Genomic DNA, 13,168 nt, shown 5'->3' with positions numbered 1-13,168 from the left:
TCTGTGCCGAGAGCTCAGGGCCTGGAGCTGCTTTGGATTCTGTGTCTCCCTCTCTCTCTGCCCCTCCCCTACTTGTGCTCTGTCTCTCTCTCAAAAAAATAAACACAAAAAAATTAAAAAAAAGAATCCTGAGGTTTAAGAATACTCTGTATTTTGCTCTATCGAGTTTGTACATCACCACTGTGCCTGTCATCAGCCGAACGGTTTTCCTGGTGATTCTCCCGAATTCTCTGCGTCACTCTTGCCGTTGCCTGTGCTGACGAACCGCCTTGTGCCTTTCCCTTCTGGTTCCCGCCACCCAGCGGTGTCAGAGACTGGGACGTTCTTGGGAAATCCTGGCGTCACTGCTTGTGCCCTGGGAGTGACCCGGGTGCCGATCGTGGGGCTCTGGCCCTGGACGGAAGTGCCGTTCCGGGCGGTGCCTCCCCAGGTGCCGTGCTTGTGGATGAAGAGGGCTCCACCGAGGTCTGGACCCGGGAGCGCTTCCCTGTCGCCCCTGGGCTCACACTCCGGTTGTAGTGAGCGTGTCTGTCCACGCCAGTGTCCCAAACGAGTCGTTACCCGCACGGAGGCGTGCTGCTTTCAGAGAAAGAGGTGTGCTTGCCAGGACCCGACTCCGTGCGTGGTGGGCCTGCCTTGGAAATGGGGCTTATTTACGAGGAAACACGTTTGTAGGGGCGTGCGTTTGGTTGGCAGAAAGTGCCTTTTGGAGGATTCGCGTACCTCATAACTGAAGATCAGGAGGGACCAAGATACGGACACGCCGGCGAAGCTCCTTTCGTGCGCGCCAGGTGCCGGAGGGGCTGTATTCAGGGCTCTTTCCGCAGGGTGGGGCATCTCCCTGGGGGTGCAGATTCTCCCCCCGGAGGTTCCCCATCTCATACACTTGTGCTTTGCTGTCTCAGCGCGTCTGTGAGTCTACGTTGACCCTTTCTTCAAAGTGACGTTCGTTTCTCAGGTGCAAGTCGTGGCTTCTAGGTTTTCTGTCCGGGCCACGGGTTGGCGGGGTCGCAGGAGTGCGCCTAGTGCTCCGACGTCGCGCTGTTCCTTTCCCTCGAGGCGGTCGCGTTGGTTGCGTAAGGTTTTTGCCTTTGGCGTGACTGATGGCGACGACCTTCCCTTCCCCTTCCAGGGTGTTCTGGACCGCTTCTCTCAAATCCAGCCCAAGCTCATCTTCTCCGTGGAGGCGGTCAGGTACAACGGCAAGGAGTTCAGCCACATGGAGAAGCTGCAGCAGGTGGTCAAAGGTGTGTGGCTCGCCCGAGTGGGGGCCGGCAGGGCTGGGGTGGGGTGCAGAGACAGGAGGCATGAGGGCCCCTGAACCGCGAGCGGCCAAACCCCGGGAAGCCCCCATCTCTTGGTTGTGTTACGCTTGGTGGGAACCACGTCCACTGTGTGTGTCATTCAGCGAGCCTGCGCCCCCCCCCCCCCCCCCCCCGCCTCCTCCAGGACTCCCAGACTTGGAAAGGGTGGTGCTGATTCCATACCTTGCCTCAAGAGAGAAGATAGACATTTCCAAGATTCCAAATAGGTAAGCCAGCGGATCGCTGCGTCCGTGTGGAGCCTACCGGGAGTCCCCCTGGGAAGTCGATTCTGTGACTCATTCATTTTAGAAGTGCGGGTTTCAGTTAAAAACCACTTCTTGTAGGGGCATCTGGGGGGCTCAGCCAGTTAGGCGTCCACGTCCTGATTTCCACTCAGGTCCTGATCTCACCGTTCACGGGTTCGAGCCCCGCATCGGACTCTGTGCTGACAGCTCGGGGCCTGTTTGAGATTCTTTCTCTATCTCTCTCTCTCTCTCAAAATAAATCAACTTCAAAATTAAAAATAAAAATCACTCTTGTAGAGGGGCACCTGAGGCCCCAGAGTGAATTCCCCAAGCCACAGAGCCACGTAGTATCAGAACAGCCCCAGGAATACCTTCTCTCTGCCTTCCCTTCCCAGTGGAAGGTCAAGCCCGCTCCCCAACTCCATGGAAATGAACGTACGCACGTGCCCACAGGTGCATGCACACGTATATGTATGTGACTGCATCTATACGCACACCTGAATGTGCACGCATACGTGAATTTCTCTTCCGGAACCGATTTTTGTCCTTCTCGCTAGGAGTGTCTTCCTCTGTTCCTCTGACATTTATAAGCTGGTGCAACACGCACCCTAAGTAGCAAATAGTATTGTGAGCGGGTTAGTTTGGACTAGGAGTTAGGAAGGGGGTCATGGTTTGTCTCCAGATTCTTGGCGCTGTACCCCTTTCCTCCTCCTTGAAACAGCTGTGGGGAGAGTTCAGCCGCCAGGTGTGTTTACCTGTATGGGCGGACCTCTCCCTCTAGCCCCGTGTGGGGCCCTGGCAGGAGCCTGGAGGGCGGCCCCTTGAGGCTGCGTGGGAAGCATCACACGGGTGCACAGTGGGGTCCTTGTGTCTCGGTGGGGGGGGGGGACAGGGAGGGCTTTTCTTTAGAGGGGAATGAGGGGCAGAGGAGGAGGGAGAGAGAGAGAGACAGAGAGAGGCTCTCAAACAGGCTCCAAGCCCAGCCTAGAGTCTGACGTGGGGCTTGATCTCATGACCCTGGGATCATGACCTGAGCGAAATCAAGAGTTGGACCCTCACCCGCCTGAAACACCTAGGCGCCCCCTGCAGGCAGGCAGACGGGCCACACCTGCAGGGAGGGTGAGCCATGACCATCGGGCATCGGGCCCAGTAGACATAGCCCGCTCCTTGAATGGGGTGGGGGGGGGGGCAGGAAGTGCCCAGGGCCTGGGAGAAAGGTGTGGGATCTGGGGGAGGTGGCACCTAAGGCGACCTTGAGAGACGGGCAGGGTTTGGGGACGCCTGCGTGTGTCCGGATTCCAGAGGCAGCAGGGTGCTTGTCAGCAGGGTGCCTCTTCCCTGTGGGCTGTGGTCTCAGGCCGGACCGCTCAGGTCCAGACGTCTGCTGTGTGACCCTGCGTGAGGGATTCACCTGTGTGGGCCCTGGGTTCCCCGCCTGTAGAATGGGCAGAACAGCACCTTCGTCCCGGACTTGCTGTGAGCGTCAGATGAGTGACTGCTGGGCAGGCGCACTTGGTTGTTGGCCCTCAGCAGTGCTGTCTGTCGTGGGGAGCAGGCGACAGCCACAGGCCGCAGGGGGCTCTGTTCCGTGGAGCGTCCGGGTCAGAGTGTGCAGGGCCTTACGGGCCGGCCCGGGGCTTGCACTTGACCCTTGTGCCGCGGGAACCCTACCCGCCAGGATACGTTACAGCCCGATGACAGAGCCCTGGTCCCCGTTCACACGGCAGACACAGCTCCCTGCTTTATGTTGGGGGCCATCGCGCCCAGAGGCCGGAGGAGGGCCTGGCAGGCTTTCTGGCCCCACGGTGGCCCAGCTTTTATCCCTCTGAACGTGTTCGTCAGCGATTGGTGTGAAACGAGAGTGCCCTGCAGCGTCACAGCCCCCCGCCCCACCCTGGGAATCGCACCTCCCCTGCCACCCGGCTCTCGATTGCCGGATCCCGCAGATAAACCGAGCACACGGGCGTGCCTGTGTCGGAGGCCGGGCCGGTGGGGGGACCGCCCTTCGGGGTTTTTCATTTTTAGAAGAGCAACACAAGTAATTGCTATTTACTGTGATTTATAGACCGTTCGGAAGAAAAGGCTTTTCTTGGTGCGCGGTCTCCGATTAGATTGGGCGCTTTGTGTAAATGGGGTTGGGATGGGAGGTGGAGGAGGAGTGGGGCTTTCATTGGCTGGAAAGTTCCACAGCGAATAATTTCCCGGACACTGTGGAGCAGAAGGCTTTGTTTGTTTACCGCTCAGAGTGGAATCATTCTGGATGCCCTTTGTAAACCTCCGTGCCGCCCCCAGGAGACGAGCTTGTCCTCAAGGACTGCTTTAGAGTGTGTGCATTTGTGTTTCACAGTAATTATTCTTAGCAAATCGCTGCGGGCTGAGTGTAACTGGTTCTCCCCCTTCCCTGAAAGAGAGAAAGTTCCATTTGTCAAAGCAGCAGGTTTGTTCCCCCCTCCCTTCTCCCTTTCGAGCCAATGGAAGGATAGGCCAGGGTCAATGTTCCTGCTGGTCTCAAAGTAGAGAAGGCACCTCTCCCAAGATGGCTTTGCAGCTTCAGCAGCCCTGTTTCTGCTCAGAACACAGGTCTGTGCCTGCCTTGCTGGTTTTTGGCCACGTGCATTGGTTCTTTATGTCAGCTTTGGGGGTGGGTTTCTCAGGCAGTAGTCAAGAGCTGGGCTTTTTTTTTTTTTTTTTTTTTTTTAAATTTACGTCCAAGTTAGCGTAGAGTGCAATAATGATTTCAGGAGTAGATTCCAGTCATTCATCCCCACGTGTAACATGCAGTGCTCATCCCAGCAAGTGTCTTCCTCAATGCCCCTTGCCCATTTAGCCCACCACCCCCTCCCACAACCCCTCCGGCAACCCTTAATTTGTTCTGTGTATTTAAGAGTCTCTTATGTTTTGCCCCCCTCCCTGTTTTTATTTTAATTTTGATCACCTTCCCCATGTTCATCTGTTTTTCTTTTTGATCTTTTTTTTCCACATTTATTTATTTTTGAGAGACGGAGAGAGACAGAGCACAAGTGGGGGAGGGTCAGAGAGAGAGGGAGACACAGAATCCGAAGCAGGCTCCAGGCTCCGAGCTGTCACCACAGAGCCTGACGCGGGGCTCGAACCCGTGAACCGCGAGATCATGACCTGAGCCGAAGTCAGATGCCCAATGGACTGAGCCACCCTGTCTCTCTCTGACTGACTAATTTCGCTTAGCATAATACTCTGTAGTTCTATGCACGTAGTTGCAAATGGCAAGATTTCATTCTTTTGGATTGCTGAGTAATACTCCATTTGTGTGTGTGTGCGCGCGCGTGTGTGTGTGTGTGTGTGTGTGTGTATACACACATACATACCACATCTTCTTTATTCATTCATCCGTCGATGGACATTTGGGATACTTTGGCTATTGTCGATAGTGCTGCTATAAACATTGGGGTGCGTGTGCCCCTTCGAAACAGCACACCTGTATCCCTTGGATAAATGCCTAGTAGTGCAATTGCTGGGTCGTAGGGCAGTTTGGGCTTTTTTTTTTTTTTAAAGTTTATTTATTTTGAGAGAGAAAGAGGGAAGGAACAGGGGAGGGGCGGAGAAAGAGGGAGAGAGAGAGGATCCCAAGCAGGTTCCGTGTTGTCAGCCCAGAGCCCGACGCGGGTCTCGAACCCACGAACTGCGAGATCATGACCTGAGCCGAAGTCAGATGCTTAACCGACTGAGCCCCCCCGGGCGCCCCTGCCTAAAAGTGTTTCTGTCTCAGAAACTGTAGTTTTCAGATCTTGGCCCCGCCTTCTTGCTCTTGACCGTCTGTGGAGAAGCTCGGGAATCTGGTGTCTCCTCTCCCTGCTCCTTGCTGGGGCGGCCGGGTGTCGGAGTCACACGCTCTTCCCCTGAGTTTGCACACAGACAGGATGCGTTAATTGTGAGTGGTCCTTCTCCACATGCTTGCTAAAGCACTTAGCAGGTTCTCAGACGAGACCCCCCGTGGGCCCTGTGAGCGTGCTAATAAAGCAACATGGAATATTCACTCTGTCAGCTTTCCCTCAATTAGCGTGGATCCCTTAGGTGGGTCTTCTGCAAACAAGGTTAGTTTTCCCAGGAAATCCTTCACGGAAGCAGTAGAGGGCAGCGAGCGGCCAGGTCTAGCCTGGGAGGCCTCGGGATACAACCCAGCATTCTGGAACGTTCACTGTTTGCGTCTGTGTGTTTTGCCCCCAGTGTGTTTCTGGACGATTTTCTTGCCACCGGGAGGGGCGAGCAGGCCCCACAGCTGGAGTTCGAGCAGCTGCCCTTCAGCCACCCACTCTTCATCATGTTTTCGTCGGGCACGACCGGAGCGCCCAAGTGCATGGTGCATTCCGCAGGGGTACGTCTCTCCAACCGTCTGTGCTCTCCTGGGGGCTCAGCTGGCAGAGGTGGGCGTCCGGCTCTGCACCCACACCGCCACCCCAGCCAGACCGCGCCCCCTCCCCAGAGACTGCGGCACGCGGCCCCCCTTTGAGTTGGGGGGCCGCGTGGAGATCGGAGACTGAGCCCAGGCACCCGGAGCTGCTGTGCCAGGCGCTGCTGTCCCAGGCGCTGCCGTGGCGCCCGTCACCACAGTGACCGGTGCGGAGGCCCCGCGGTGCGTCCGAGGCAGGGCGCGCAGTGGGTGAGCCCTGACTTCCGCGCTGTGGGCCCGTTTTAGGAGGGGCGAAGCAGAGCAGGGGAGAACAGCGCATGTGTGTGTGCGCTCGGTGGTGTGGTGAAACAGGGCCGACCGCGGGCTGTGGTCCGGCACGGAGAGCTGCTGGGTTGCGTTCCAAAGTGCAGTTAGGAAGCTGTTCCGGCACAGCTCCGGCACTGTGGTCGTCGTCTCGGGCTGCCGTGACCGAGGACCACGGGCCGGCGGCTCAAGCGGGAGACACACGCTTCTTTTTCACAGTTCGGGGCTGGAGTCAGATCGAGGGGTCCGGGGCTGGACCCGAGGCCTGTCGCCTTGGCTTGCAGAGGCCGCCGTCTCACTCGGAAGTCCTCCCTCGGTCTTCCCCCTGTGCAGGCGTCCCCGGGGGCTCGTTTTTGCCCACATTGCCTCTTTTTGTAAAAAAATCCACCAGACTGCATTAGGACCCGCTGTGGTGGTCTCTCTACCCCCTCCACCAATTCCAAGGCCCCGTCTCCAAATGGAGTCACCCTCCCAGGTCCTGGGCCTTAGGGCCTCACAGTGTGGCTCTGGGGACACACAGTTCAGCCCAGAACACATACTTCTCATTTTCCTGTTTATTTCCTCAAAAGTCCAACCATATTCAAGCACCTGGAATAACGCTTTCCCACTAAGCGTGAGATTTTATCCATAGACGTTAGCGACTTCGATCGTTCATTCTTGGAACAGTTCCAAGCCCGTGGGGAGGGAGCACAACGGGCATGTCAGCTAGACTCCGCCATCGTTAACGTCCTCAGCGTCCGTTCTTAATGTTTCCTTGAAAGACTCTTGCTTTGCTTCTCTGTCTCTGAACACACACAGACACACACACACACACACACACACACACACACACACACACACACGTTGTTATTCTTTAGTTTTTTGCTGAGCCCTCGAGAACAAATTGGGGAGTCCGGCCCTTCTCACACCTCCCGAGAACGAGAACGTTCTCTCACAAAACCCTGGTATCGTCGTGACGTTCAGGAAAGTCAGTGTTGATGTGATACCATCACCACTCGGGTGCTTCCACTCTCCCCATGACATCCTTCGCAGCCACCTGCTGTCGCGCCTCTGGTGTCCTTCCCCTACCTTCACCTTTCACGACCTTGGCATTTTTGGATTCCCAGCCTCTGGTCTGGCAGAATGGCTGTCTGGGTTCGGTCGAGGTTTCCTGCGGGTTAGATTGGGGCGATGCCTTTTGGAAGTGATGTTCAGGAGGCCCCTGATGTCAGTTTATTTCATGATGGTCATCTAAATGGGTCTCTCTCCCGAGGTACAGTTCCTTTTCTGTGACTGTGAGCCCTCCTGGCCTCATCTCCTCCTACCCCGCCTCTGGCCTTGATGGGAGAGCTTCTTTTTGACTCTGGCACAATCGGTCCCCTCCTGGAACTCAGACCCCTCCTGGGCTGGTCTCGGGGGGCACAGGGGCTGTGTGCCTGGTGCTCCTTCCCACAGCCCTGGGCTTCTTGCCTGGTCCGTTCCACAGCTTCTCTCTGGACCCTCTTCCTAGCTTCTCCCTCAGTTGGCTTGGCCTGTGGGGAGGAGAAAAGCCTGCGGTCTCTTGGTCAAACCTTGTTGTGGCAGCCTTTTCTCCCGCTGCTCAGAAGAAGGGGGTTATTCAAGAGGAGAAACGTCCTGTTCCCAAACCGCTTTCCAGCCTTTGCTTGACAAGATGGTGGTATTTGAAAATTAAATATAAAGTTTCTCTTCTGGTGCATTTGGCTTTTACAGATGTTCCCTCTGCCTGGAAGCAGTTTGAATCCCTTCTGTACAAAGGGAACATTTACATTTGAATCATTTTAAAGCCTTCTGCAGCTTTTCACAGAGTGCTTTCATCAGAATGGGGAAAGCAGTTAGCAGTGGCTTCATTATTACCTGGTTTTGGATTCGCTGGAGGTCTGATCGCAGGTTATGACGTAGAGCCTCCAGATGAACACCGAGAGCCCCTGGTGACTTCGCAGGAAACCACAGGGCAGGAGGGAGGGGGGAGTCCGGGGGCCCAAGGCTTTATTTCTAGAAGTGACGCTGGCCAGAGTTGAGTCGCCTTTTTGTAAGAGTGAGTTGACCCTGTTGTTCAAACCTTCCTAGTTTATTAAATCAAGTCGGGAGATGTCATTTGCTGTGGTTGCTGGAATCACATCCTCCCTGGAGAGGAGAGCCCTGGTCCGCCTGGTCACAGGCCCGTTAACGAGCTATAGAGGGGAGCATTTTTAGAAACCTTGTAGACAAGGGTGGGGTCTGCGTGGCAAAACAACAGACATTTTAGGAAAAACCAAAATGTCTCACTGCGGTTTTATTTTTAGTGCTTTTTGCATAGCGAATGTCACTTTTTTACGAGAGGAACATAAAAATGTATTTGATATAATGTAGCTTGCTCATAAAATCATCATGCCTGGTATATTTAGAGTGTGGAAAAGTCAGGAAAAATTACACTCCTTCTCTCTCCACCGGGCTGTCGCATCTCCAGAGAAGTGACGAAGCGTCTTGCCTGTTGTCAGCGTTGTCTCCGCCGGAGGCTTGGAGGCAGCCGGGCGGAGGGCCGTGGTGTGGGGACCGCTGACCGTGCCCCGGGCTCGCGGGGGTGCCGGGCCATGCCTGGTCTGCAGGCTGTGTTTTCTATGTCCACAAGAGGGGTCAGAAAGCCGCTTCCCTCTTCCTCCTGTGATATTAAATTCCTCTTCCTGGTTGAGACGCACGAAGTCATGTTGTTCGTCCTTCCCCTCAGACTCACCCATAAATATTTAAAAATTAAGAGCAGAACCGTTGCTGTGAATTAAGATTCATTCAGAGAGATTCTCGAGTGGGAAGCAAAGCCTGGTGTGTTTTGTGCCACCTGAGAGGAGGAGGACAAGGCCCCAGCAAGCCCGTGTGGGGTTATACACAGGCCAGGCTTGGAGCAGACCGCGGGGCGAACATACAGGTCTGAACTGAACACCGGTTTTGTTTAATTTAATTTAATTTAATTTAAGTTTATTGTATTTAAAAAATTTTTTTTAACGTTTATTTATTTTTGAGACAGAGAGAGACAGAGCATGAACGGGGGAGGGGCAGAGAGAGAGGGAGACAAAGAATCTGAAACAGGCTCCAGGCTCCGAGCCGTCAGCCCAGAGCCCGACGCGGGGCTCGAACTCACGGACCGTGAGATCATGACCTGAACTGAAATCAAGAGTCGGATGCTCAACTGACAGCCACCTAGGTGCCCCTAAATGCCAATTTTAAGTAAATGGGAGGGGGATTTGCCACAGGCTGCCGTTGTCAGGGAGCCCCTGGCCCTGTCTGGATTTGCCGTGGGGATGTTTTGTGCCGACAGAGAGAGTCCTGAAGTGATTGTTGTCCCCTAGCAGGTCTGAGGGAGAACAGTGCACAGAACTTTGCACAGAAGCTCCTGACCCCGGGGTAGGGGGCTGTCCCCGAGCCCCGTGCTGCATGCTCGATAAAGCCACGGGAGGCCCGCTCCAGGAATCTGCAGGTGGCCTTGGGGACCCTCAGAAAGGACCTGTCCCCCCCACCCAGCGGAAGTCTTTGTGCTGCGGTCTGCCCGGCCCCCAAGTGGCTCAGGTCCCTGCTGCTCCTCAAGGGCCTGGCGAAGGGCGCCGCTCTGGACACGCTCTGGAACGGGAGCTCTGACTCTTGAGCTGGAGAACTTGTTGGGCAGGAGGGTTTCCGTTGAGCTTCGAGAGGGATCATCTCCCCCTCCTGGCTCGTTTTTACTTCTCTTGGATACAAAGAGGGTCGGTTGTCAAGGCTGCTCATGATAAGGGGTCCTCGCTTCAGCCCCAATAGTCCCTAAACAATGGGGGCCCACTGACGTCGGCCAGGTGCTCCCGTCCGCGGACCAGAGTGAAGTGTGGGGCCAGCCCTCTTCAGGGGCTTCCGAGGGGCAGCGCCCTGCGTGGCCTCGGGATCGTGTGTGAGATCCATGCAGAATGGGAGCACTGAGGCCGGGAGAGAGAAGGGGCTGGTGCAGGGCCCCTGCTCGGCCGTCTGCCCGGTGCTCCCTTTCCCGAGGCTCACAGCAGGACGGGCAGAGCAAGTTGGGAACGAGGGGGCGTGGGCACTGGAGTATTACAGAGCTGAACATCAGACGCGAGGAAGCTCCGTGCCCCGAGAAGGAGCCCCAGGGCACGTTACGTGGAAAAAGCAAAGGGCAGGGCCGTGTGTCCGGATAAGAAAACCAGCATGAAGGGACCTACAGGGTCCCTGGCCATAGACACAGGGAGTGGCTGCCTGGAGACCTGGGGCCGGGGAGGGGGCCCGTCGTGGCCTGTGTCTCGGAGTGCTGGGCCCGGTGGGTGCGCGTCCTGCCCGTTAAACGTTCATGGAGAGAAATAATGGACCGGGCGTGGAGGTCGGGAGGTCTGACTGGGCCTTTGGGCTGCAAGCAGGGCCTCGTGCTCTCCCTCGGCCAAGGGTCGCGCGAGCTCTGGTCCGAGGCTCGCGAAGCGTCCCAGTGTCGCCTGGCTGGCGCCCGCCCTGGAGGTGCATGTTGCCACGTGGGCTTCTGTTCTGTTTTCTCGTATCTTTGACTTTGCCTCTCCTGCTTTCTGCCTGGGGTTGGGGTCCCACGGTGCTCCCCGTCTCTCTGGCACCCGGAGCTCACAGGCCGGTCCGAGGCTGCCCCCACCGGCCCCCGGAGACCCCCGGGTCAGCTGGCAGAGCATCCAGGCCGGCTTGCTCGGCGGTCTGCTTCCTCCGGGCGAGGGGCGGGAGGTCGGCTTCTCCCCGGCGCTCTGCGCCTGTGCCCCCGTGCCGTCTGCGCAGGGGCGCCCCGCTCACGCCGTGTCCCCCGCCTCTCCCCAGGGCACCCTCATCCAGCACCTGAAGGAACACACTCTCCACGGCAACATGAATAGCAGCGACACCCTCCTGTATTACACCACGGTGAGTCTAGTGTGTGTGTCCGGGGGGTGCCCTCCTGCCCTCTGCGTCCCTCCCGTCGCTCGCATTGCTTCCTTCAGGGTGGATGCGGTTCAGCCGGGGGTTTTGTGCCGGGGCCTTCACTTGCGCTAGCCGGGCGGGCCTGCCGGGAGCACAAGGGTCCTTGTAAGAGGGAGGTGGACGGGTCAGTGTCAGAGAAGGAGCTGTTCCGAGGGAAGCAGAGGTCAGAGTGAGTGGGCTTAGGAGCCAAGGGATGTGCGTGACCTTTGGAAGCCGGTAGACGCCGAGAAAGAGATTCTCCCCAGAGGTTTCCAGAAGGAATGCGGTCCTGCAGACACCTTGACTTTGGACTTTGGACCTGCAGAACTCGGAGATAGTAAATCGGTGGCTTTTGAGGCCACTAAGTCCCTTGGGCAGTAATAGGAAGTGTTTCCAGGTGGCTCTCCCAATGACTGTGACAGCTGGGGGTCCGGTGCAGAGGCCAGGCTGGGCCTGAGAGAGGCCACCCTGGGGACCAGAGCCGCCTGCCAGCCCAGAACCTGGCCAGGAGGCCCCTGTCCCTGCCCCGGGAGTGGGCGTGCGGCTCAGGCAGCCACCACGCCAAGCCCAGGCACTGGCTGCCGCTGCCCTCACGGAAGTTCTTTCCTGCCCCAAGTCCTTGCCAGTGCGTTTTGTGGCTGAACCCAGGGCACCTGCCCCAGCTGCCCCGGAAGCTGGGCAGGTAGATGCTCGGTCGCCTCGCTCCTCACTGTGGTGTTTGCACTAGGATCCCGTAAAGGCTGCGGCGTGCCCCGAGGAAGGGGGCCCAGGGGCCAGGGAAAAGCAGACAGAGCAACAGAAGCCAGCGTCCTCTGGGTCAGGCGTCACTGGGACGTGGGGTGGACGTTTCCGTGGTTTAGTTCAGGATACGCATCACTAGAGCGAGGCTTGGGTTCGAGCAGTTGGAGACGCTCCTGTCCTGGTTGAACTCTGGAAGGTGAGCGAGGACGAGGTAAAGGACCCGTTTTATCCCAAGGGCTGAGCGCTTCTCAGCCTGCAAATACCAGGAGGTCTCGGAGGGATTCAGCTCCGTTTCCCGGATGATGATTCTGTGCTGGGTTTTGAAGGAAACAGAAGGCCGGAGGCACATGCCTGGCCCGCGAGATTGGTGCCCAGGGCTGTGGCTTCGCCCCCGGGGACGGAGCCAGGACTCCACGGCAGTCACAGGACGGGAGCCTGGGAGCCTGGGAGCCTGGGTGTGTGGCTGCTCACGGCTGCAAGTCAAGGGCTCGGAGCAAATGATTTGGGTCTCTGTCAGCTGCGGGCATGTATCCCAGAGCCCTGCTCACCCCGTCCCCACAGGCGGGCCAGTGGCGCCAGGCAGTGCCAGCCTCCGGCCCTTTCCACGCGGAAGCCCAGCCCGGCACGGGTGACGGGACGTCGTGTTTGAATGGCGCGAAGACCCCCGCAGCCCCGACCACGTCCAACTCAGCGGCCTCCCAGGGCCACGTGGTTTCAAATGACAGGGTTTTGCATCGAGGGAAGTGCCCGGAACGTGGCAGGTCTGGAGCGGTCCTCCCGGAGGCTTTTCACTTTCCCCGGCAGCCAACAGGCGGTTGGCTTGTCCTGTGGAGCCAGGCCTGCGCCGTGTCACTTAGTGACCCACTTTAGCAGCTTTTTTGGACAGCGGGTCGGCCGGGCCGCGAGTTGCGGGGGCTGCCGTGCTGGTTTCTGGAGACAGGTTCCTTAGTGAAAGAAACTCAGCTAGGGATATTAAGGCAGCTCACCTAACTTGAGATTTTTGTGCGACCCTGGTGGTGCCGAGGGGAAGGACAGGGGGCTCCGGGGGCCGCTGGGTTCTTGACGGCAGGGGACTTGCCGAGGCCGTGTGCCAGTCGTGTCTTCTAAGCCATCGTCTGGGCTTCTCTGCCGGGCTGTGCCCGCGGGCGGCCTGGGGCGCCTCGTGGCCACCTGCTCCCCCCGTGGGATCTGCCGCAGGGGTGCCGGGCGAGGCCGTCTTGCCGGTGGGGTGTCCTCCTGGCCCTTGGTGCGGGCAGATTCCTGCCGGAGCTTCCCTCTGGCTGCCCTGCTCT

The 13,168-nt window shown here is 57.7% G+C and overlaps 1 protein-coding gene across 4 annotated transcripts in view; it reads left to right on the top strand.

Moving 5' to 3' along the window:
* AACS (acetoacetyl-CoA synthetase) overlaps positions 1-13,168 on the top strand; it is a 55,856-nt gene that overhangs the window by 22,162 nt on the left and 20,526 nt on the right. For all 4 annotated transcript variants that reach the window (XM_045459108.1, XM_045459107.1, XM_045459109.1 and 1 more), the window contains exons 6-9: positions 1,133-1,247; positions 1,450-1,531; positions 5,753-5,900; positions 11,019-11,099. In XM_045459108.1, the coding sequence (XP_045315064.1) occupies positions 1,133-1,247; positions 1,450-1,531; positions 5,753-5,900; positions 11,019-11,099 (426 nt within the window). The remainder of the gene's footprint in view (positions 1-1,132; positions 1,248-1,449; positions 1,532-5,752; positions 5,901-11,018; positions 11,100-13,168) is intronic.

This window comes from Leopardus geoffroyi, chromosome D3 (assembly GCF_018350155.1).
Source record: "Leopardus geoffroyi isolate Oge1 chromosome D3, O.geoffroyi_Oge1_pat1.0, whole genome shotgun sequence".
Taxonomy (NCBI): Eukaryota; Metazoa; Chordata; class Mammalia; order Carnivora; family Felidae; genus Leopardus; species Leopardus geoffroyi.
Note: the sequence above shows the minus strand (reverse complement) of the source record. Positions and strands in the feature narration are given on the sequence as shown.